Source organism: Apodemus sylvaticus, chromosome 4 (genome assembly GCF_947179515.1).
Source record: "Apodemus sylvaticus chromosome 4, mApoSyl1.1, whole genome shotgun sequence".
NCBI lineage: Eukaryota > Metazoa > Chordata > Mammalia > Rodentia > Muridae > Apodemus > Apodemus sylvaticus.
Window position 1 is genome coordinate 59,646,803 of NC_067475.1, and position 26,001 is coordinate 59,672,803.

At 38.4% G+C, this 26,001-nt stretch overlaps 1 protein-coding gene and 1 pseudogene across 2 annotated transcripts in view; one reads left to right on the forward strand and one right to left on the reverse strand.

The window, feature by feature from the left end:
- The first annotated feature begins 837 nt into the window (after positions 1–837).
- The window catches only part of Magi3 (membrane associated guanylate kinase, WW and PDZ domain containing 3), a 254,253-nt gene continuing 229,089 nt past the window's right edge, over positions 838–26,001 (forward strand). For both annotated transcript variants that reach the window (XM_052179584.1, XM_052179585.1), the window contains exon 1: positions 838–1,576. In XM_052179584.1, the coding sequence (XP_052035544.1) occupies positions 1,255–1,576 (322 nt within the window). In that variant the 5' untranslated portion in view covers positions 838–1,254. The remainder of the gene's footprint in view (positions 1,577–26,001) is intronic.
- Positions 19,323–19,428, reverse strand: LOC127683926 (uncharacterized; annotated as a pseudogene).

Genomic DNA, 26,001 nt, shown 5'->3' on the forward strand with positions numbered 1-26,001 from the left:
TTTTTTTTTTTTTTAAATCCACCTCCTTTCGCTTTCCTCAAGTGATCTAGTCAGTCTCTCTTGCTAAGCTGCTATCTCCTCGAGAGCAGGATCGCTGTTTTCTTCATTCTTGGAGTTCAGTAGCTAGTGTAATTAATGATCTTTACTCTCAGCTTGTTTCAGACAGGCTGTCTAACTTGCCCGTGATCACCAGCATTCAAGCACTGGACTGTATTTTACCCTCAGTTAACCAGATTCCGAATCCCTCACCTCAATGGATCATTCAAGAACATTGGTTGAACAAATTAACAAACCCAAACCCTTTGGATCCGTTTCAGCTGTAACAGGCCTATTTCGTGGCTCTACCGCTCCGGGTAGCCGGACACTGGACTCCCAGGATCGCCATCCGGCTCCAGCTCAGAGGCCCCGCCCCCTGCCCGGCTGGGCACGCCCCACCTTGGGGACCTAGGTCCTTTCTGCGTTAGAGTTTCCCTTGGCTCCAGTCCTTGGGCGGAGGGCCTCTCCCCGCTAGGCGACCTGTGCCCGCTCTCAGACCAACCCTCTCTCTTCCCTCCCCCTTCTCCCACCCTCACACTCTAAACTTCTTTTCTCCTCCCTCCCTAAACTTCAGTCATTCTTGTGCCCGCCTCCTCTACTCAGACAACCCAATCAGAAATCAGCAAGCCCGCCGAGGGCCGCCCCCAGTCTGCCAGAATCCAATCCCCGGCGCGGAGTCGAGAGCTGGGCGCGTCCTTCGGAGAAGGGCTGGTGACGGCAGCGCGCCGGGCGCTGCGCTGCGGGAGGGGGCGGGGCCGAGCCGGCGAGGGCGGGGGAGGGGCCGAGCGGGGAGGAGGTTGCGGCGGGTTTGAAAGCGCCAGTTTCCTGGCAGCTGGGGCAGGCGTTGGTCTCGGCGCTCCGGCTCCGCAGCAGCCGCGTTCGAGCGGGCGACTTAGCTTGGTGCGCGCGTCCCGGACTGAGCCTCGGTTCCAGCTGCTCCCTCAGCTCCCGCCCCTTTGCCTCAGCCTTTCCCGCCGCGCGGGCGCCGAGCCCCGGCCGTCGGCGCTGACCCCGCCCGGAGACCCCGCCGCCGGCGCCGCCCGCGGGGCGCGCGCTCCCTCCGGCTCTCCTCAGCGGCCCGCGAGAGGGGCGTCGCGCGGCCAGCGGGCTGAAGCAGGGGGTCGACGGCGGCGCCCCTCTGGCCGGGCTGTGCGCGGGGCCCGGAGCGGCACCGCGGCCGCCCGCGCGGGGGCTCCCCATGGTGCAGCGGAGGTCGGGATGTCGAAGACGTTGAAGAAGAAGAAGCACTGGCTCAGCAAGGTGCAGGAGTGTGCGGTATCCTGGGCCGGGCCCCCGGGCGACTTGGGCGCTGAGATCCGCGGCGGCGCCGAGCGCGGCGAGTTCCCTTACCTGGGGCGGCTCCGCGATGAGCCGGGCGGCGGCGGAGGCACCTGCTGCGTGGTCTCGGGCAAGGCGCCCAGTCCGGGCGATGTGCTGTTGGAGGTGAACGGGACGCCGGTCAGTGGGCTCACCAACCGGGACACCCTGGCTGTCATCCGCCACTTCCGCGAGCCCATCCGTCTGAAGACCGTGAAGCCAGGTGTGTTGTCGGCTTGGGGACCCGGGCCCTGGTCCCGACTCCCCGGGGAGGAGGGGGAGGGGGCGGCGCCGGGGTTTCCCATTTTGCAGCTAGTAAAACTGAGCTGGGATGAACCGACAGCTGTGTAGACTGTCAGGGAATTGCCACTAGGACACTGGGAGCTGGCTCTCCTAATCCAGCTCGGTCTCCCACCGCAAACAAGAGTTTTTTTTTTTTTTTTTTTTTTTTTTTTTTTTTTTGCCTAGAGAAGAAGGCCATCCCTTTTCTGCTCCCCTTTGTGGAAAAGGTCTTATGATGATAATCTTGTCTTTGGAACGTATTCGCGTCTTCTAACGGGGAGAAAGGGCTTTACTATGGAGACCCAGCGCTGGATCGAGTGCCGAGGTTACCACTGAAAGCTCCTGGGAGGGCTCAGCTGGCCCAGTGCGTCCTGCACGACCGCAGACGTCTGGGAGCTGACAGTCCCACTCTGTGGGTCTAGGTGGCTCAGGTGTCTGAGTACCAATGAGGTACATGTGTGGTATGAGGCAGTGGAGCTGTTGTGTAGTCTGGGTTTGGAAGGAAGACCCAGGTGCCCAGCAGAGCAAATGCCTTTGTAAAGCTTTCAAATCTACAAAATTTGTTGAAGCGCTGGGTAAAAAAAGAACCCTTGGTGCCCCGGTGTCTTTGATGCTCGTAAAATGTGCTGCAAAGCACATTACGCTTATGGCATACTCCCTAGTTGGAAAGCATTGATCAGACTGCGCACAGTCTGGTCTGGTAGTATGTAGTAAGTTTTCGTAGGAATTTGTAAGAGAGAACATTGTTGGTCCTTTTGGTCTTGGTAAAATGTGGTTCTGACCTCTGAGGTGGTTGTAGACACAGGCATTGTGATTAACCATTGTTACTAGAAATCAAATTGTTTCTGCTGAACGTAGATAGGGTACGTCTGAACACATGGGCTGCCAAATTGTGACCTGAGCTGGATTTTGGTCTTCCCCTTTCACTACTATGCTAGAAAATTCTAGACATTTTAATATTCTCTCTCTCCCTCTCTCCCTCTTTCTCCCCTTCCCTCCCCCTTCCCTTCCTCCATTGATCTCTCTCTTCCTCATCTTCAGCTCACTTTATGACTGTCTCTTTAGTAGTCCTTGAGCTAGTTGCAACTGATGTTTTGATGCAATTATCCATGTGTTGTGGGTATGTAACATAATTTTACTAGCTTAAATGAAGGTACTTTATATATAATCTATTCTATGATACTGTTAAGATTTGTATATTTGTGGGTTTTTCTTATTGTTAATCTTTAGAACTTTGTTAAGCTATAAACACCCTTTCTCTGTGTTTTTGAGGATTATAAGATTCTTAACTCTTAACTTCTAGAACCATATGTAAAGGGTAGAGGGAAGACTTTTGGGGCTGTAATTCGGTGTGTTGGTTACTGTTTATAAATAATATTCCAAATACTATAATATTCCAAATACATAGCCTATGTACGACTTAGATCATTGGTTCTCAATCTGTGGGTCTCGACCCCTTTGGAGGTTGTGTATCAGCTATCTTGCATATCAGATATTTACATTACGATTCATTGCAGTAGCAAAATTACAGTTATGAAGTAGCAATGAAATAATTGTATGTTTGGGGGTCACCACAACATGAGGTATTAAAGGGTCCACAGCATTAGGGAGGTTGAGAACCTTTGACTTAGATGAACCATGAGCCAGCAAATAATGAGAACACGTGCATCATGGCTCTGTTTTGTTTTGATCAGTTGGGACCATTACTGAGGGAGTAACAGTCTTAAAGTTGTTGAGGAAGTTGTTATATTCCAAATCACTGTGGTTCCTTTAAAAGATGAGAGAGATGGCTCCTTAATAAATACCAATCTGTTTTACATTTTATACACCTTTCACATAAAATTGGAGAAAATACTTCAGGGTTTAAAGTCTTATACAGTAGTATTAGTTAACTATATTGATAGTCAATATATAGTCACTATATTCAATATATAATATAGTCAATATGTTAGTGCCCCAAAATATGGTTAGCATTTTGTATTAATAAAATTTTGCCTTCTTGTCATCATCCAAAGACACTGTCCTGCTTTAAATATTAAGTGAAAATAAAGAGAATAACTGGTGTCAATGCTGTACTGCAGCTTTTTAGTAACAGTTCTGAATGTTGTGCTTACTTTTTAATATATGCTCAGCATTGATAATTCATAGTGGATACCACTATTTTTGTGCCATCTGAAATTTAAAACTGTTCTAAGCAAATTGTAATGAAAAATATTTGTTAGGTAGTATATTATATGGCTTTCTTAAGTGGCTTTACTTAAAAGCATCATTTATAATGAAATTCCAAGGGTTTTGTAGGTTAAACACGAGCTTTAAAAACTAGAAATTAAAAACTTGAAGAGGTTATTTGTAGAACTTTGGATTTAGTTAAAAACTGCACAAGTATATCTCCAGAGAATTTTGGAGTCTATATGGCTGTGATTCATTTAGAAAATCATCAAAACATGGTGTAAGATATTCTAAAAGTTTTTAAAATTTTTTAAATTTTAAAATTTTTTTATTTTAAAATTTTTTAAAGATTTTAAAGTGAAACTTTCCTTGCCTCCACTCCCATTGTTTTCTAAATTTTGTGAAAAATTTTAATTTCAAGCATTATATACTAGATTTAGCACTCTTGACTGGTAACTCTTTGTTAAACTGTATTCTTGACAGTCATTTAGAAGCTAAAGAGTAAAATGTAGCTTGTTTCTGCAAGATGTCTTGTTAATGAGGAATGATCTCATAATTGTCTCTGAAAGTTGTGGCTGAAGGATGAGCTGGGGCAACAGTATTACTTCTTTACTCTAGCCTTTCCTTTCTGTTGTCCTGGAGAGGCTCGGGGAAGCCCTGCCAATGCTGTTAGTGCAGGTACACAGAGCATGTCTTCTTTCTGATTTTCTAAACTTTTGCTTTAGAGCTGTATTTATTTTGTTGTACCTTTTAATGGGCAATTTAAAACAATTCTTTACAATTTGGATCCTTCTTTGAATTAGAGAGTTCAGTATTGGTTTAGTGCTAATATAGTACTTAGCAATCAATACTTTAACTTTACTTTATTAATACTTTATAGGTAAATCTTTAGTCCTATTTATTGTTTGGCCCAATTAATCACCAGTTTCATAATTGTGATCTGTGGCTTTGTTTTTGTTTTGCTACTGTTTAAAAGAGAATACTTATCATCTGAACTTTTGAACTTTGGACCATTGGTGAAACCCTTTATGGTGTATAGTCCTGTCTGTAGCACAAGTGCCTGTCATTTACACAGTATATTCTTAAACAAGTTTTATTTGGATTAGTATGATAGTATGACCATTAGTTAATTTTGTTCTAAAATTCCCTCAACTGTGAATGTATAGAGTTTTAGAATACATAAATATTTTCTTAGTTCACCTTTAAATATTTCATCACTCAAAAATTATATAGATTTTATTTTAGTTAAAAATTAAATATTGCCTTATAATCTAAGTATGTGAAATCATTGTGTGTTGCTTTATTATGTACACAGTGCATTGGACTACCTTAAATCTACTCTATCTAGAGATGAAAATCACAGAGAACATTGCTTTTAATGCAGTTATCTGTGTGTTTAATGATTAATTTGAAGTAGGGTTTGTAACATGGTAATTAAATGCAGGTAAAAATGCTCTCTACTGACTCGGGGGTTATAGTGTCTAAAGGAATTTTGTTAAAATGAACTCACCTCTAGAAATACATTCCCCTTTAGTGAACAAGCTTTACTGGATGCTTTCAAATAAGGAATGTGTGTGATAATGCAAATAATAAAAACTGCTTTACTCCTTGTCTTAGGGTTTCTATTCCTGTACAAACGTCATGACCAAGAAGAAGTAAGTTGGGAAGGAAAGGGTTTATTCAGCTTATACATTGCTGTTCATTACCAAAGGAAGTCAGGACTGGAACTCAAGCAGATCAGGAAGCAGGAGCTGATGCAGAGGCCATGGAGGGATGTTACTTACTGGCTTGCTTCCACTGCCTTGCTCAGCTTGCATTCTTATAGAACCTAAGACTACCAGCCCAGGGATGGAACCACCCAAAATGGGCCCTCCCACTCTTGATCACTAATTGAGAAAATGCCTTACAGTTGGACCTCATAGAGGCATTTCCTCACCTGAAGCTCCTTTGTCTGTGATAATTCCAGCTTGTGTCAAGTTGACAGAAAACCAGCCAGTACACTCCTCAACTCTTGTAGCTTTTTGCTAGTTTTTAGTGTAGTGAGCACTTTGGAACATCATTGAATTTTGCTTAAGTGGTTTAGTATCCAAAAAAGAGAAGAACAAAAGAAAATGAGACTTAATTGTTAGCCTCCTAGGTTAGTAATACTACCAAGTATTCAATATATTTTTAGCCATCAAAAACTAGAGATTTGGTGAGGCAGTCTTTTTGTTAGAGACAATTGCATCACATTTTGATAAACTGTCATTTGAAACATTCTTGCTTTTCTAGATTAGGGGACATATGCTGGCTGGAGCTGCAGAACTGGGTAACATTGTTAACATCTTTATACCTAAACACTCTTTCTAGATGACTTTGTCAGAGTACTAAATCCAAGCATCTCTCAATATTTAATTTGGTTACTTTTCTAGTGTAGCATTCTGGTTTCTTTATTGATTGTTGTTCCCTATCTTAGTTATGGCTATCATTGCTGAAACACCATGGCCAAAGTAACTTGGGAAGGATAGGGTTTATTAGACTTACACTTCTATATCACCATTTATCACTGAAAGAAGCCAGGACAGGAACTCAAACTGGGCAGGAACCTAGAAGTCTAGAGGCCATGGAGGGGTGCTGCTTCCTGGCTTGCTCTTTCTGCTTTGCACATCCTGCTTTCTTATAGAACCCAGGACCACTAGCCCAAGGATGGCTTCCCCCACCAATCACCAATTATAAAAGTACCCTACGGGTTTATTTGTAGGCTAATTTCATGGAGCTGCTCTCTCAGTTGAAGTTCCCTCCTCTCAGATGACTATAGCTTGTGCCAAGTTAACATCAAACTAGCCAATACGTTCCCCTTATCTTCAGACATAATCTTTCTTAGGTTGATGTCTTTTAGAAAGTTTTTAATTTCTTTCTATCTTTTTATTAAATGCACACATTTAATATTTGGCCTTTTCAAATTTCAGATCACTTTTTTGTTTTATTCAAGTCATTGCTAAAACTGAATTTCATGAAACATAGCAACATAACACCATGTTTTTGTAAATATGTGTTATTTTTCCTCTGATGTGGGGACTACTTTATAAAATCACATTCTTAAAGTTTGTTTTCTAATTTATGTAAATTTATGGTAAACCATGTATAATTTTGTTTGAGTATCTGACTTATGCAAAGTTATTGCCTACTCTTTGGGTGGATAATGTTGTATAGTGTCTTTAGAGTATAATCCTTGAAGTCCTTTTAAAAATTTTGTGGATACTTAGTGTTTTGTGTTTTGGGACTGTGTTATTGACTCTTCCCTTCCTCGGCTTCTCTTTTCCTCTTTCTCTTTCATTCTCTTCCTTTCCTTGACAGACTTTTTCTTGCTCTGTGACCCTGGTTAGCCTTGAACTTGTGGTCAGTGCTCTTGCTCTGACTCCTGAGTACTGGGATTAAAGTTGTGTTCCACCACACCCAATAATTTCATTTTTGAACCACTCTTATATTCTCTATCAAACTATTGATTTTAAAGTGAACTTTTGGTCCTTTGTGTTTTAACAATAGATAAGAAGTTTGTTATTAAAAACTACAACTTTGTTACTTTGAAATAACCCTTTCAGAATTTTACCTGAAATGTTGATAAGTATTTTTCAGATACTGCATTTTGGTAGGGAGGGAATACTCTGATCTAAAACCCTGTTGCTGAGGGTGATGAGTTGCTATGCAGTGTGGAGGCTGGTGCTTTGGAGACTTGTTTGTGGTGGAAAAGAGGCAAACCCACTCACTGCTCTTCTGTCCTGAAAACCCAATATTATTTTGAAAGTTTTCCAAGAAAAGCTGCCTCTTTTAGTTTATAAAGAGAAAGTGAAAAATCGGCTTACTGAACATGCTCTGTCCTCAAACATCTAATGTCCCCACAGCAGCTAGCACTGACCTTGTCAAATGAGTCAGAAATGGTATCTTTAAGAAGCATGCAAAGAGAGCCGAGTGATTCACTGATAAAGAATTCTTGCAGGAAAGGTTATTTCTGATTTCATCTTTTTCCTTACTATTTAAAATCCTTCAGGTAAGATCTAACATGAACTTTGGTGAAAACTAAACTTAATAATTATCTCTGTAGTGTGTGGTTCTAAAAGTTACTTTGAACTGGGTGTGGCAGTGGGCATCCTGAGTACTTCTTTGGTAGTTGGGCCAGCTGGTTTACATAGTAAGACATATCTCAGGGAGGGGCAGCCTGGAGGGAAGGAGAGACTATGAGAATATCTTAGCAAGATTTTTTAGTTCCTAAGTTATTACAAAAAAAGGAGGGGGGAGCCAAACAAATAAAAGTGACTTTTTAAAAGTCCTTATGGTGCTCACCATGTGCTGTTTTGTACCACTTTTAAAATGAGTTGCCCATACCCCCCATGTTGGAAGAACTACTGTGTTTTGGTTGAGTCCTTATAGAGTCCTGATTACTTGTCCTTATTTCCTGACTTGCCTGGTGGAGGAAGGAATTATGAAAAAAATTGAATTTATCTTGGCTTTGAAAGATAGACAGGTTTTGGTTTAGTTGAAAAGTGACGTTTTTAGTAGTAGATAGTTGAAGAGAAAAATACAGGGCAAGAATGTTTACTTTATAAATATCTATAGGATGTTCCATTGCATATGTGTATATATTAAAAACACTTTTCTTAGTATAAATGCACAAAATTATACATTGTATAATATATGATAATTGGAAAACAGAGGAGGAATTCTATTAATTGTTTAAATATAGAGACATTTTGAATTATTCCTGATAATGTTTTTCCTAAGTTCTAACTTAAAATTTGTTTTCTCCTAGTAATAATGCTATTGGGATGTATTTCTGTCTTTAGCTTAGTCTCATTCAACTCATAATATAGTATCATGAATATTCTTATTTTGCCCATAATATACTTGAAATATTATCATTAATACTAATTGTTTACAGATAATAAGGGTATTTGGGTTGCTTTGGGAGCCCAACAAATTTTATGGGAAAGCTCAGTTTGCTACTGTAGTAAAAGGGAACTGAAAACAGTTTCATCTTAATCTTGACTTAGCCAGCCATTTGGCTTCTAGTGACAAGGTTGGCATCATTAATATATTTATTTTTCTACTATCCCAGTAATTTTATGCAGCAAGTTGCTGTAGCGCAGTGGTTCTGAGGAGTAAGCCCTCTACCATTTCAGGAATTTCAACATGGCTAAGAGTATGGACAGCATTTTGAAGACTGTGATGTCAGTCATAACATAAATCTAAGCACCTGAGAAAGGGCAGTCTGTGTTAGTAGATTTAGTTACTTACTTTGTTTATTGATATGTGTTAGAGATATTGTTTAGAGATCCAGAATTGTAAAGGGGTAGGTTAGTGATACTGTTGACTTTGTTCAAAGACGCTTCTTTTGCTAGGGCCGGTGGTGACAGCAGAGGCTCATAACTGGTCAAAGGGATGAGGACTTGTTATGTTATGCTCAGCCATGTATGGGATACACACATGAATATATATTTATTTATGTATATACACATATATTGGGCCTTCTGAGGCTCAGAGAACATATGCAAAAAGAGGCAAAGAGAATGTAAGAACCAGAGGAAGTTAGACTTCATATAGAATGCTGACTTCTGGGCATTCCATGCATCTAGCGCCTGTGATTATCTGTACAAGACTTGTACAAGATTGCCTTTGACTACATCCTGTTGTGGGCAGAGGAGGAGCCCTCAGGGTCCTACACCCTCCCAAGGATATATATAAAACTAATAGCTGCTAAGTAAGGCAGAGACATTTTTCAGTACTCTAGCCACTTCATACAGTGCCTATGCCCTATAAACAGTCCCTTATCCATGTTTCTATAAGCAGTCCTAATGAAACTCATTGAGTCATCAAAACAAAAAAAGAATCAAAAAGAGGAGTTAAAATTTCCTGCTATGGTTTAGTTGGGGAAAGTTTTTTCCTTTTTCCTTTTTTTTTTTTAAACATGAAATTGGAAGGAATTTTGTTTTAAAAAATGATCTCTTCCGTGCTGGGTAGTTATGTCTACTTGTCAAAAGTTAGAGTTATTTGGGAAGAGGTAACCTCAAGAAAATGCCTCACCAGATTGACCTGTGGAAAAAAGCCTGTGGTGTTTTTCCTTGATTGATGATTGAATGTTGATGTCAGAGAGCCCAGATCATCTTGGGCAGTGCCATCCCTTGGCTGGTGGTTCTGGGCAGTATAGGAAAACAAATCCAGCAATCCCAGGAGGAGCAAACCAGTAAGCAGCACTCCCCAGCCCCTCCTGCTCGGTTTCTGTCTTGACCTAATTGAGTTCCTACCCTGACTTCCCTCAGTGATGAACTGTAAGCTGAAATAAGTCTTTCCCTCCCCAAGTTGCTTGGGGTTTAATTACAGCAGTAGAAACCCTAACTAAGATACATTCTTATTGTCTTGGATTTGCAATATGAATAGTAACTGAAATACTTAAAGATTCTGGCCTCTTCATTATTGCTATGTTTGTTTGTTTGTTTTGTAGAGTTTTAAACACATAATTATTTTCCTTCCAGAAAGTTTGTTAGGGGCTATGAATATAAAAAATTGAATTTTACTGTACATGATGATGTTTAATAAAGTAGTTTTAGGAATTGAAAATACATTATAAGGGAGAAAAACACAAATTTTTATTAGCAAATACCTTATTTTCTGAACTTAACCAGAATAGCTTTGTTTTTTTTTTCTTTTGATAAAATAACTTTTAATACTGTGCTTGAATAGAGTAGTCCTAGAGAAATAATGCCCTTTTAGATCTAATTATCCAAACTAATTATGCACAGGAAATTTGTAATAAATAGCTTAGATCTCAGTAGGAAATTTAAACAGCAACAAGAAACAAAACCTAATTCACTTGCCAATTTTTCAGAATTCTATAGCAAGACATACATGAAAGGTAGCTCTGAATCTTTTAGAATAGGGATCATTAAAGCATCTCATCTTTTCTTATGGTGTCCAATAACAAATCATGGAGGGACTTTGATATGCTTCATGCTTATCTCTGACCCACTGTTGTAAAGACAGGGTCGTGGTATAAAGAGATTGGACAGGTTGGGATAGCATGTGCATTCTTGCAGCCAGGTACAGATAGCACATTATCACTAAAACAACTCCAAGATAGAGCGAGAAGGGAGTGCCTCGAAGGAAGGGATGCTAAGCAGACAACAGCAACATGGCCTCCTTTAAAACACATCTCCTACGTTGAAGCCAACTGCTGGATATAGTTGATATAAAACTAAACAACAACAACAACAAACCAAAAACAGGTTGTAGAACAAAGCTGAGACTGACTTTATCAAATATTCTGCTCAAATGTTATTGTATTTGATGTTTTTAAATTTGAAATGCTTTTATATAGAAATTTAGATGTTTGGCAGGCTTAGCTGGTGAAAGTGCTTCCCACCAAGCCTGTTAAGTTTGATCCCTGGGACTAAATGGTAGAAAATCAGCTCCTCTTTAAGTCTCCTGACAGCTATACACATGTTGAGGCACATAGTTGCATGTACATACACACCCCTCAACCCCCACATCATCACCCCCTCACCCCACAGGCATGCACAAATTCAATAATTATATTTTGGTGTACTATGAATGTTTTTATATGTATGAGTGATTTGCTTGTATGTTTTTTTTCTATGTGCCTGGTTTCAGAGACCAGAATAGAGTGTCAGATGCTCTTGGACTGAAATTATAGAAAACTGAGCTGTTATATGGGTGCTGGAAATTGAATTTGGGTCCTCTGGGAGAGTAGCCAACTGTTTTTAACCACTGAGCAATGTCTGCAGCCCCCCAGCCTCCTATTGAGGATCTCATCATTAGTCCTGGCTGGAACTTGCAATGTTGAATAGGTTAGCCTCTAACTGTAAACTGACCTCCTGCAATAAAACATTTTTAAACGTTCAGTTATTTAGAAGGATGAGGTGCTGACACTTGAATATGTTCAATAGAGACAAACTGCTTCTTAACTCAAAAACAAAAATAGAAGTAAAAGCCATATAATAGCAGATGAGATTTTCCAAATCAGTGCTTCTTGTTCTAAAGTAGAGGGACTACTTTGGAGAATTATTCAGTAACTTTGGTAGTAAGAAAATGATTGTTCTTCTAATTCAACTATGAAGTTTTAAAACTTAATATTATTATCCATTTTGAAAATTAAATTCTAAACTAATTAATTGCTTCCCAGTGTTTTTCTTTAAAACAGTGGTGTTTTTAGATATAAATAGAGACTGTATCATTATTGTATTATTTCTAAGGATTCCTGTACTGACTAATTTTATGCTAATTTGACATAACCAAGAGTTATTTGAAAGGAAGAAACCTCAATTGCAAAAATGCCTTCTTGGGCTAGAGAGATGGCTCAGCTGATAAAGACTAAACTCACAACCAAAAATATAAGAGAAAATGCCTTTAAAAAAAAAAGACTTATTTATTGTTATATCTAAGTACACTGCAGCTGTCCTGCTGTTCTCAGATGCACCAGAAGAGGGCATCAGATTTCATTATGGATGGTTGTGAGCCACCATGGGGTTCCTGGGATTTGAACTCAAGACCTTTGGAAGAGCAGTCAGTGCTCTTAACCGCTGAGCCATCTCTCTAGCCCCAAGAAAATGCCTTCTTAAGATCTGGCTGTAGGGCATTTTAATTAGCCCATTATGGATGGTGTTATTCTTGGGTTGGTGGTCCTGGGTTCTGCAAGAAAGCAGGCTGAGCAAGCCACGGAGAGCAAGCCAGGTAAGCAGTACCTCTCCAGCCTCTAGGTTCCTGCCCAGTTAAAGTTCCTGTCCTGACTTCTTTTGGTGATGAATGGTGATGTGGAAGTGTAAGCCGAATAAACCCTATCCTTCCCAAGTTATTTTTGGTCATGGTGTTTTATCATAGTAATAGTAATTCTGACTAGAATAGTTTCCTAATCATGCCTTTCAACTATAATCTCATAGAAGTTATACATAGGTGAACTTACTGACTCTTAGAAATATTACTTAAAGTAGTCTATGATGCGGTTCCTGTGTAATAACCAAAAAGCAAGTTTGTAGACATCGCAGAATAAAATTTGATTTGTTAAATGTGTTTTTCCCATGCCTCTACTGGGCAGTCTCCATTTCAAGAAATTAAAGTCTCCATTTCAAGTATTTAAGAAAGAGTGGAGAGCTTAGGAGAGGGAGGAGTGCTCATTTAGCACTGTTTTTAAAAATAATTTTAAATTTTATGCTGTTTTTATATTCTAATTACAGTATTAATGTTTTCAACTTTTATAATATAAAATGATTTTATTTTTAAGACAGGTATCACTGTGTAGCCTAGGCAGCCTTAAATTCATGATCTTTTTGCTTGCAATTATGTCTCCTGAGTGATAAAATTACAGGTCTGTGTCATCATACCTGGCTAAAAACAATAATTTAAATATTAATCTTTATTCACAGGGGTTTTGCCTGGTGTCATCCAATAGATCTTTAGTAGATATTAAATGGTCATAGGTTATTGGTGAATATACATGTACAAACGAGCATATTCAGCTGAGTGTGACTGCACTTATCTGCAACCCTAGTATTTGGTTCAGATGCAGGCAGAAGGGTCGGAGTTTAATGTTAGCCTTTGATATGTAGTAAATTTGAGGCCAATCTGGGATGTCTGAGACCTTATCTCAAAAAGAAAATTTCCCAAACAGCCCTTCCATTTCTCCCACAAAAAAATTCCAGCAAAACTAAAACATCTTTGGATTGGGTATGATTTGCTGCTGATAAGAATCAAAATAGAGACATAGTTTTTAGATTAGTTTATACCTTCTAGAGATGTCTTTTAGTCCTATTTGGAAAACTACTACTACTTCAGAAGCCTCAAATGAGGCTAGAGTTCTCAATGTTAATTCCGTGTATTGATTGAGCTATAGAATTTGTCTCAGTAATCCATTCTTTCTACCTCTGTTTACAAAACTTTATCTTACTACTTTTCAGTAATTTTGGGCAGAATATTTTGCCATAATTTTATTGTTTTTGCTAGTGGGTCTATTCACCAACTTAAATATTTGATAGGTTGGGAATACATACTAATAAAAATTTTAATTTCCTTTAGTGTTAAGAGCTAATCAGAGCTGTCTTATGATGTAGTACTGATAAGTAGATATGATATTCAACTTCCTTTTGGTGTCAACCACATGCTCCTGACCACTGTGTTTCAAACTAATCTGACTCTTCTGCCTTGAGAACTTACCTTGACAAACTAGCTGTCCGGTCTGATAATGCTCATAAGGACATAAACGCTGCCATTCACATCTTCCTTAGGAATTTCCCTTTACACACAGGAAACTGAGGTTCATCGAGATGAACACATTAAAGTTCTCATGGCAAGGACCATGAACAGGAGCATCATTAGGCCTTCATTTTTCATGCACTGTGTAGAATATTATTAGTTCATTATGTCTGAAAAAAGCTGTCTTTTCTCCTACAGTTTTGAATTGAGTGGGTGTTAAATGTAGTAAAATATTGGACAAATACTAAAATAAAGGTTCATTGTTTGATTTGTTTCTAAACAAAGTTTGTAGTAGTATAGTTTAATTTTTCCAGCTAAACTGAATATTATTAATCAAATAGGAAATTAGAATAAAATTTTTTTTTTTGGTTTTTTTTTTGGATTTTGTTTTTTCGAGACAGGGTTTCTCTGTATAGCCCTGGCTGTTCTGGAGCTCACTCTGTAGACCAGGCTGGCTTTGAACTCAGAAATACGCCTGCCTCTGCCTCCCAGAGTGCTGGGATTACAGGCATGCGCCACCACCGCCCAGCTAGGAAATTAGAATAAATTATTGTTACATTTATAAGTGAATGGTTTAAGCAATTATGTCGAAAACCTGGATACATTTTAGAATGAACTTACTTGGGATACTTGATATTAGTACCTTCCTATAATTCCTGTCCGCTTGTAAAATTTACTAACCGGTTAGTAGATGTTAGCTATCCTGAGACTGATAGCTGAGAAAATGTTATAATGAACATAGTATTGAGGGTGTTTTGAAATTAATGGCCTTTTATAAGCATGCACTCTTTTCAAAGTATATTTTGCTTAATAAAATTTATCTAATCTAGATAGAAAAATAACTCATTGTATTCAAACTGACCTCTATTCCGCAGTCTTCAAATACTCTACATTAAGATGAATCCTTTGAAGAGGCAGTTCAAAGACGCCTGTAGTATTGCTACCTCTTGTTCTTTGTGCTGTTAGGTTTTCTATTTGGGATTAAAGGTTGTCATCAACTGGAGAGAACTACATCAATCCAGTCAGTACCCTGACTTCAAAGATAAAGAAGTTGAATCTTAAGCAAACAGAGTGTGGACTAGAACCCAGGTCATCTCATTCTTTTCATTGTTTTGGTTTTGGTATGAGAATTCATCTAGGAATTTGATGAAAACCTGAGATTCCTCAAGGAGTTTGTATTCTTTTAGAATTAAGTATTGTGTGCTAGATCAGTTTGTTGAGATTGTCTTCATTTATGAATGTGGTTAGACATAATGGTAATCCAGAAGTTTGAGCACATGAAATAATTTAAATTATGATATGCCATAACTTTTCAGGACATTTTAAGCCTGACATATTGCTGTAGCTTATGGTTAAAATTTAAACAATCATAACATTTTTAGCTGATATAACAGTTGAGTATCCAAGTAGGCTTTTTTCTTAGTTGTTTAAGCATTGAGAAAATATTTCTTTTATTAAAGAGATTGTTTACAACACTTCCAGTCCGATTCCTTCCAGTTGCTGCTGTGTGTTAGGTAGACTCCTAATGTTGTCTCGGCTCATTTGGCCACACTTGCACTTTTTGCTTTTGAGTGACCAGGGCATGTAGTAAGGGAAAGTAAGTTTTCTGGTGTGAATTTTAGGAAGTGTGTGAGGTGAATGATCAGAGGTGTTTTAGGCTTAAGCATGCTTATCCATAATGGCTGTTAATATAACTGAAAGGAAAGATTGCGCAGTATTGGCACATGACTCAGACTGCAGAGACCTGACTATAACTAAGAACAGAGAATTTATCTGTTTGGGGCAAACCTGAAGGTAAGAAGGTAGCAGTTCTGGGAAGACTGTTCAACAGGTATGAACAATGGGAATGATGGGAGCTTGCTTGGCTGTTTGTATTTGAAAGGAAATCTTCCTACAGCAAACATGTCATATCCTGTCAGAGACCAGTGCAGGAAAATGAAAAAGATAGAATATAGGAAATTATTCACATAGTCTTTGAAAGAACACAGGGTTGAATATTAAGCTGGGACCTCTGAGAATAACTTCCTGGACACCTTGCAGCCCACTATGAGAGTCCCACTTCTGCCACAGTCAGGTAAATGGGCAGTGGGAGGTTGTCTATGAAAACTGTGTCAAGAAAATACCAAGGAATCATATGGTTGTTACTGTTGCCATCTTCACTACTTGGAGTGAAATATAACATCTAGTTTTGCTGTGACTTGATGCCTGTGACTGGGTGTTTGTGTACAGAGGTGATTGTTGTTAACAGCAGAACACTGAGGAGAAGGACCTATCCTATCACTTACTCCCTCTGTCAGTATCAGAATCAGTCTAGAGTTCTCTTAAAGATCCAGCTATCTTGAGATTATATTGAATTGTGAATTTCTGTGTTACTAACTTTTATGAAACAGTTTAGAATTCTGTTATTCATGGTTATGTGCTTTCTCCCGAAGGAGTTTAATCTGGGTTCAGATTTTTCTGGGATTAGGATAAAGGTAAAGATGATGAAGAATTAAGGGAGGAGTCTATTTTTGTAAATAATTTCTAGAGAGAGGCATTGTGACTTTTCAGTATTAACATGTGGCCTACGTCTCTAGTTCTAGTACATTTGTAGTTTTGGAGATCACATCAGATCTGGTGTCTACCAGATAGTATGGCCATGTACCTCATTTTAAACTAGAATAAGATCAAATTATTCAGAAATACTAATTACATTTTTAAAGATTTTGGTCATAATCATTATGAAGTGATTGTACATAATCTTTTTTGTTTTTGTTTTTCATTTTTTTGTTTTTTTGTTTTTTTTTTTGTTTCCTGTACACATGCCCTAACCTTTAGGAGAATGCTGGGTGTTGTAGAGCATTGTTGTATTTTCAGCCTATGCCTTTAGGAACTCTTACAATGCAGACATAGATCTGTGTCTGCAGCTCACAGCCTGAACCTCCCTGCTTGCTTTGATCAGCTGCCTGATCCCTCTGCTCATCTCTCCAGCTTTGTTTTCTCTTTACTAACATTGTTTCTCCCACGCTTCTCTGCTTTCCAGAGAGAAAACTGACTTTGAACAGATCTCAGGTCTATTGAAGTGCTCCTTAACATTATGAATTGTCAATCTCTGTGGTCAGGCGGAAACCTCAGGTGGTGGTGTCTTCTTATGTTGGCCCTGGCTTAGATATGCATACATAAAAACACACATTTATATATTTTATTTTTGGATTTGAAAATATTCTAGAAGCTGAGTTTCAAGGCAGTATTTTACATTATTTGGCACCCTTGTTTTAGTGGATCATACTACACTATTTTACAAATCCTTCCCTTTAAAAAGTCACTTTTGCATATATTTAATCTCACCATTTGGGAATGCAGAGGCAGGCAGATCTTTGTGAGTTCGAGGCTAGCCTGGTCTTTAGAGCAAGTTCCAGGAAAAGCTAGGGCTACACAGAGAAACCCTGTCTTGAAAAACCAAAAAAGCTCCACTCCCAAAAATGTCACCTTTAAAAAAGAGAAATGATTGGTGATTGGAAATGGGTCTTAGAAATGAATCTCTAAGGATGGTTTCTTACAGGGTGAAAATTGTCAAATCTGCCTATTAATACAGTATTAAAATATTACGGCATACATGAACATTTCATTAGCACTGTTCATGTGGCATTTGTTTCTACTAGGTGGTCAGGGAGGGCTATCCTGAGAAGGATACATATAAGCCATATACCTTGCTATTTCAACATTTCTAGGCAGAGGAAATTACTAATCCTCAGAGATATATAAGATCTTACGTACTAAAGGAACAGAACGATCAGTGTAGCAGGCACCTAGGAAGTGAAGTAAAAGCTTGGAGGAGATTGATGAAAGAGACAGTCTGTGAAGGTCTGTGGCTGGACTTTTCTCTTTTCCTCTTTTTCCTTTTCCTTCTCTTTCCTCTTATTCTTTCTTTCTTATGTCCCTCCTGCCTTCTTCATCATTCTTCTACTCATCTTTAGTGCTGGGAAGGTAATGCTTTGCCATAGCATAGAGCCAAAACTCCAGACTGGATTTTGTTTATTCTTAAAGTTACTGAAAATACAGAGTTGGAAAATGATGTCAGAATGTATTTCAAAAAGCCACTGAGATTTCAAAGTAGGGCAAGAAGGGAAGAAAGGGAGGCCCTATTGATAGTAGAAAATTAATGATGGATTGAATTTTTATTAAGAGTAGTAGCAGTGAAATGAAGTGGTGGATTGATCTGAAGTATGTTTTGAAAGAGGAAATGACAGGATTCCATGACAGCTGGTAAGGAAAGGAGAGGTTTTAAGTTCAGGATGATGTTTAAGGTTTTTGCTCTGAGCAGCTAAGTGGTTGGAATTATTATTCATCCATTATTATATTTTATTTTTTAAACATTTCAAGGTAAATTGCCATCGTCAGTGTTGTACGGGCCACTTCAAAGCCTGAATCTGGGCCTGAGAGGTATCTGAAGTGATCAGCCTGCCAGTTCTCATGCTGTCATGTCTTCAGGGCTGACTTACCAGCAGCCCCCACTACTGGGGCCAGCTCTGCCCTGCTGCCCAGGCAAAGTGCAAGGCAGACTCTCCTGAGTAGTATAAGTGGTGCGGGACATTATACTACTCAGGATAATGTACTCTCATGACCCTAGGACCAGCTCTCCTACCTGCCATAGATGGCGAGGGATGAGGGAGGAGAGAAGGGTGACATCACCCAGCAGACAAGAGGCTCTTCTACACCCTTGCCCCCACACTCAGAGCCAGCTCTACTGTGATGCCCAGGTGAAGTACAGCGCCTGCTCTCTCAAGTGCTACAGCAGGTGAGGGGCAAGGCTAGCTCTCCTGCTCAAATGACCTCTAGGCCAGCTCTCCTGCCTGCCATTGTTGGCAAGGGGGAAGAGTGGGGGAGGTCATCACTTCTTTGTCCATGTCTTTGCATGGTGGACAACTGACAGGGCCAGTTCTCCAATGCTCACACCCTTGGGGCTAGCTCACCCAAATCCCTACCATTATAGTCAGCACTACCGTGCTGTGCTGGGTCTGTTCTTCTGAGTGGAGGAGCAGCAGATGAGGGCCAGGACAAGCTCTCCTGTTCTCATGACCCTGTCAGGCCCAAGCCTGCTGCTGGTGGCTAAGGCAAGAGGGAGGAGATCTCTTCTTCCTTGCTCTTGCCACCAAATAGTAGACAAGAGACAGGACCAGCTCTCTCACACTCTTGTCCTCGGGGCTAGCTCACCTGCAACCCCCACATCTGGGGCTAGCTTTACTGTGCTGCCCAGGGGAGATCAGGGCTTGCTCTCCTGAGTGCTGCAGTAGGTGTGGGTCAAGGCCAGGTCAGAACACTGAGAGTAGACATAGCCTCTCTCTTCTCTGCCACCTACTGACACAGATGTGACATAGCAGCCACACGTGCAGTGCTTTTAGGGGCAGGGTTTAAAAGTCTTTAAAAAAAAAAAAATAACATATGGGTTGGAGAGATGGCTCAGTGGTTAAGAGCCCTGACTGCTCTTACAAAGGTTCTGAGTTCAATTCCCAGCAACCACGTGGTGGCTCACAACCATCTGTGATGTGATCTTGGCGCCCTCTTCTGGCGTACAAGCATATATGCAGGCAGAACACTATACATAAATAAATCTTTAAAAAAATAAAATAAAATAAATGACTGGGTTAATTAAAGCATAGTACTTGTACTTTGGAAACAAAGTTTGACAAGGAATAAAATGGGATATATCCAAGAAGCTGCCAATAAGCTGAATATGTATGTAGTTGTAAAAAGTAAAAAATTATCATATGTGATTTTTTTTTGACACCCCTGATTCTTTCATTTGAAATACTCTTTAAGTCTTTACAGTTAACTCCTGGGAGCTTGTAGTTTGGTCAGAATTAGATATTAGATGTAGTGTGGTCAGAAACAAGTATGGTCTCAGAGATGGTGGCATTGTTTGTACTAAGGAGAACTAAATCTTAGGGTAGAGTTAAGAATAAGTGTCATTTAGCACCTTTTAATTTAATCTCTTTTTGTCTCATAATTTTCTTATTATTCTCTGTGCACTGACTCCAGAATGTCTACTCTTCTCTGTCTTTGATAGGCAGTTGTAAACAATAGGCATTTACATCATGTGATCAGTAGATATTAGTACAATTATCTCATTATCCTAGTCTATACTAAACTGATGTGAGAAATTACTACTGTTAACGTTACTTGTGGATATTTTCCTATTAACCTTCTAAGTAACTAAATATAATGTAATTTCAAATGTCACTGTAGGAGCTTTCCTTTAAACTACACTACTATGCTAATTATATCTAATATAATAGGCTTTGGAAATGTAAGGAAAGTGTCTGTGGCTCCTATACCCATTTTTATTATCATATTTTTAAAAGCAGTTTTACTTTATTGTTTGAATATTACATTTCTTCATATATGTAACTATCTTCTTTTGGTTCTTACAGTTGTGTTACTTTGGATTATTTACTAACTTGTTAACTATATAGGAAACTTTGAGCTTCATCTTATACAGGAATTGTCACACGGACTGATGGTGATAGCATTTCAGGTGTTAGACAGTAAGGGTGGGGGTGCCTGTTGCAGACTGACTGTGCTCTGTCCTCTACCCCTAGAATAGTTAGCCATGGTAAAGTGCCATGGACATCATAGGATAGGATCCTCTCATTCTGACTATAATCCATTCCATTTTGTGTATCCAGTTTAACTCCTTTTCTATTAGTTTCTATTCTTTTCTATTAACTCCTTATGTATAGTGTTCTGCCTACATCTGCCTTCCTTCATGACAGCTAGGTAAATCTGGTATAAAGACAGAAGCAGTCCCATCTACACAAGTAGGACTACTACTATTTCCACTTCAAAAAAGCTGAATCAGCCTTGAGTTTGCATCAACAATTAAAAACCCAAATCCATTATCAAACCTTGAGTAAGCTACCAGTAAATTAGCAAAGTATTTAAAAACACAGAGCTGGTCGTGTAAACACTAGTACATAATTTATTGGCTGACAGTGGTTCAATATTCAAGCTGAGATGTTTGGCCACACACTTTAATTGAAAGTAGTAGTTTGCCTCAGCTTGGTGGCATAGACCTTTAATCCCAGCACTCTAGAGGCAGAACCATGGAAATCTCTGTGAGTTTAGACTTGTCTACTGAGTTTCAGGAAAATCTAGCTTGGCCTACATAGAGTTCCAGGACAGCCAGGGCTATGTAGAGAGACCCTGTCTGGGGAAAACGAATAGTAGTTTTAAATTGGCCATTTTCCCATCTCAGCATTCAGAGAATGACTTACTTTTACAGTATTGTTTTTAAGTTTTAGGTCTTTTCTACTTTACAAAAATTTATGTTGCGTTTTATTTATTTTGTGCCTGTATGTATGCGTATGTGTATGTGCTTGTATATGCTACAGCATGTGAGTAGAGGTCAGGACAACTGGGTTGGTTCTCTCTTTTTGCCAGACCAGTCCTTAGGATCAAACTGGCATCAGGCTTGGTGGTAGTGCCTACACTTACTGAGCCATCTCACTGACCTATCTGTGATATATTTGATAGATATAGTTAGATGTTAGATATCTCTATTGTATCTTTTTTTTTCAGAAGCCCAACTTGTAATTGTAGATATGTATTCATATGTATTCTGATAATACTGGAAATCTCTGTGAATGATTACTTCCCAGGCAATCCATTTTAGCCATCAAGCCTCTGAAGTGATGCATTTTAAGTATCTACTTTTTGAAAAACTGCTAAATTAAATAAATGCTCAGTTTTGTTAGAATTTAAACAAAAGTTGTCTCTTTGAAGTGAAGGAAATTGATATTTTCTTTGAATCTCGATTTTTTTTTTAGTTCCAATAATATTTGTATTTTCAGCAATTTGAATCTTGATTTTTAAAGTCTTGAATTTATTTAGATCTGCTTAAGAATAAAATATCTATAGCTACCCTTTAGTAATAGTAATAAAGCAATCATACTAATTTATTTCAGCCTTACATACTTTCCCAAAGCAGATTTAAACATGATACTTGTATATACATCACTGTTATATATGCTGGAAATAAGAACACAGAGTTGCTTCCATATTCCAAGCACTGTTTTCAGTTGTTACATGCAAATTTGGAATATGAGTTTCTTAATGAGATTACATTGTTACATATTTTTTTGTTCTAGACCATTAGAAAAAAATTTGAGGCTATTATTTACATTTTCATAAATGGGAACAATTTTCTTTTTGGGGGGGAACAATTTTCAGTTTTATAATTTTTATGTACTAGGAGTAGTCTTCGGGGCCCTATGCATCATAGGTGAATTGTCTGTTACTATAATGTTTTTATTTGCTTTCTTCTAAGTGTTTCACCAGTACTCTTTTTTGTAATATTGGTAATGCTAATAACCAAAATAAGTAAGTATAATTCAGTCTTTCAGATATTTATTAAAATTTAAAGACATTTTAGATATATTTTTTAAGCCTTCCATGTTTTTACTTTACAGATTAATTAAAATGAACAGAAATTTGTGGATGTATTGATGACCATTGTCTGCGCCCACTCACTAAGAACCCACTCCTGATGGAGATATACACTGTCTGGTTATTGTGAGGTGCTTGTATCCATCGGTAGTAACTGGGGATGGATTAGTTGCTCATTGTTTCCTGTCATTCTACCTCTAGATTATTTTTAATGGCTGTAGTCTTCTTGTGCCTTTATCTTAGAATTTTGACCCACCACCACTTTATATACACTTCAAGCTCAGAATAATTCTCCTCCTGTACCAATTGGTTTGTCCTTTACTTCAGAATAGTCCTTATACTTCTGTTTAAGCTTTAAAACTTTTAGTGTTTTATCTTCTTATCCTAACTCCCAGTATCTCCCTCTTTATCTTTTTAAAATCAGCTCACTTTACTTATTTAGATAAAGTTGAATATATACAAGATTAGATTTGATTATGGAGAATTTGAAAACTAGTCATAGAAGTTTACATTTTATCCTATTTCTAATAAAAATAGGCAAATATTTTTAAGCAAGGTGTTTATGATCAATAAAAGAGATATAATTAGTCAGGTACTGATATGTAGGATTATTATATAGTAGTTAACAATTAGCATGGAAACCTTTTAAAGAAACCTTGTTCTCAGGATAGGTAGAACAAGGAAGTTTGGGGGAAGAAGAATTATAAATACCAACAGTAAATCAACCTTGAAATATAGAGGATGACAAAAGAAAAGGGATATTGGGAAGGAGAGCTGGTTTGAGGAGGAAAATGATTTAAGATTTTAAATACTCTTAGAACTATGATAGGATATAGGTTTCAGACTTCAGGTTAGGCACTGAACCTGATCATTAAGACCTCTTTGTTTTTTTTAAATACAGTACATTTTAAAAATATACAATGGCTTACACCTTAATCTCAGCACTTGGGGTGCAGAGGCTGAGGCAGGTGGCTGTCTAAGTTTGAGGCCAGCTTGTTCTATAGAGTGAGTTCTAAGACAGCCAGGGCTCCACAGAAATCTTATCTCAAAACAAAACAAAGCAAAGTAAAACAAACTAAAAAACTAAACAAATTAAATTAAAGCTTTATTTTATGTATATGGGCGTTTTGCTTGCATGTATATATGTGCACTCCGTGTAATGTTTGCTGCCTGCGAAGGCTGGAAGAATGCACCAGACCTGGAATTTTAATTAAGGATGGTTGTGAACTGCCATGTATGTGTTGAGATTCTAACCTTGGTTCTCTGGAAGAACAGCCTATCCTTTTAACTACTGAGCCATATCTCTGGCCTCTTAATAGACTTTTCTTTGACAAGTTCATGTATGTAAACAATGCATCTTGATTATATACAACCCCAACTCTCCTTTCCCATTCACTCAATAACCCCCCAACTTTTTTCTTCTACTTCCCCAAGGAACCCCCAGTGGTTTTATGTCTTCTCTTTTGTTTTTAAAATCCACGTGAGTTCAGTTAGTGCTGCTGTTGGACTGTTGTCTGACCTGTGGACTTGTGTAGATAACATAGCTGCTGTGAGTGCATGAGTGTGATAGCATGTCATGTTCAGAAGACAGCAGTTCATAGTACCTCCCCCTTCTTCTTGCTCTCCCATTCATCTGCCCCTTCCTTGTTCCTTGATTCTTTGGGAATGGGGATTTGTTGATATAAATGTCCCATTTAGGACTGAGGACTTATTCTCAGCACTTTGATTAGTTATGAGTTTCTGCATTAACTATTAACCATTGCAGAGAGAAGATTCTCTGGCTAAGGTCGAGGGCAACATTAATCTATGGGTATAAACACAAGTGTTTAGAAGGCAGTTTGACAACATGCCATTTAACAAAACAGCAGTAGTAGCCTTCCTCCTAGGGCCTGTATCCTCTTTAGTCATGTGCTTCTGGTCGGATTTATACTATCAGTCCTACATTCCTTCCTATGGAGAGATGTCAAATCCACCCATAACCTTTGTACTACTATTGCAAAAGTGGATACATCTTACCTGGTTTTGTAGGATGCAGTTGGTCACAGAAGTACATTTGATGTTTTGTCTCTCCCCAGCAGCTTTCAGAGCACATTTTGGCACCATGAAAGTTAGTCATCAGGGAGGAAGTTTTCAGGTCAGTTTATTGATTTTTCTATGTCCTACAACCAAAGGTGTTGTGTCTTCGCCAATAGGTTCTTAACATCTAGTTTTGTTGAACAACCAAGAATAATGACAATTGCCTGTGTCATTTGTGGGGGCTTCCAAGAAGACTTCTTTCTTAAATTCAGGGAAAATATTTAGAGTTCCATTCAAGTAAAAATTGTAAAACTGCATATTTATTAAGAAATTACATGTTTGGGGGGATTGGTTATGAAATAGAATACTATAAATGGATAGTAATATAGTATTAGCTTATGATTTTGTTTTTAGTGTAATATTATTGAAGAACTTTTGACTAGTTGTCATTAGCCTGAGTAGTAAGTTACTGTGGTCCTTTTTTTAAATGACAGACTTATTGAGGCATATTTTACAGTAAAATTCACCAATTTTTAGCTATATCACTCTGTTGATTTGGATAAATGTATAGAATCACATAATTAGTAACACAATTAACATTCCCATCACCCATAAAATTTACTGATACCCTTTTATAGGTGTATTATCTTTTTAAAAATATAATGTATGCCATGTTGCATTCATTTCACATTCCATGAAATATAAACCAACATGAAAATAGAACAGTAGGTACTCGATGGTTTAGTTGAATAATAATAAAAAAGAATCACAAAGGGGAATAAGGAACCCTTCAAGAGAATAGCTAATGTTCATTATCTTGATTGTAGTGATACAATATGTCAAAATCAGGTAAATGTTGTGTTTAAATAATTGCAGTTGATATGTCAAAACTTCATACAAGTAACAACTCAAAAGCAATCTTCCTAATTTTCCCTTTAAATGCCTTTTCATTTATCTTTCAATCTCTATAGGCAAAGTATAATTTTTAATAAATACTAACCATCAATTCAAATAAATTATTGCCACATATTAAATCAAATATTTATTGCCAGTAAAGCCAGCTGTAGACATAGCTAGACTGTAGTGTTTTTTATAATCCAGACCCCTGCATGATTGACGCCATCTCACAAAGAGTGTATATGACCTCTTATCCTCCAGACCAATGCTCCTTGAAACGTAATGTCCAGATGAATTTCTCTAGGGCAGCTATTTAAATTCGACCTAACTTTAATAAAAATTTGAAAGTTCTTTCTCAAGTCATGATAGTATTCAGTAGCTATGTGAGGCAAGGCCAGTGCAGTCTAAGAATTACCTGCATCTTTCCAGAAAGCTCTATTGGAGTCTTGTAAATGTAACTTTATTGTTTAGTGCTAGATGTGAAGGTCCCTTTTTAAAAATTCACTTATTTATTTTATTTATATGTGTACACTATAGCTATATCTTCAGAGACACCAGAAGAGGGCATCAGATCCCATTCCAGATGGTTGTGAGTCGCCATGTAGTTGCTGGGAACTGAACTCA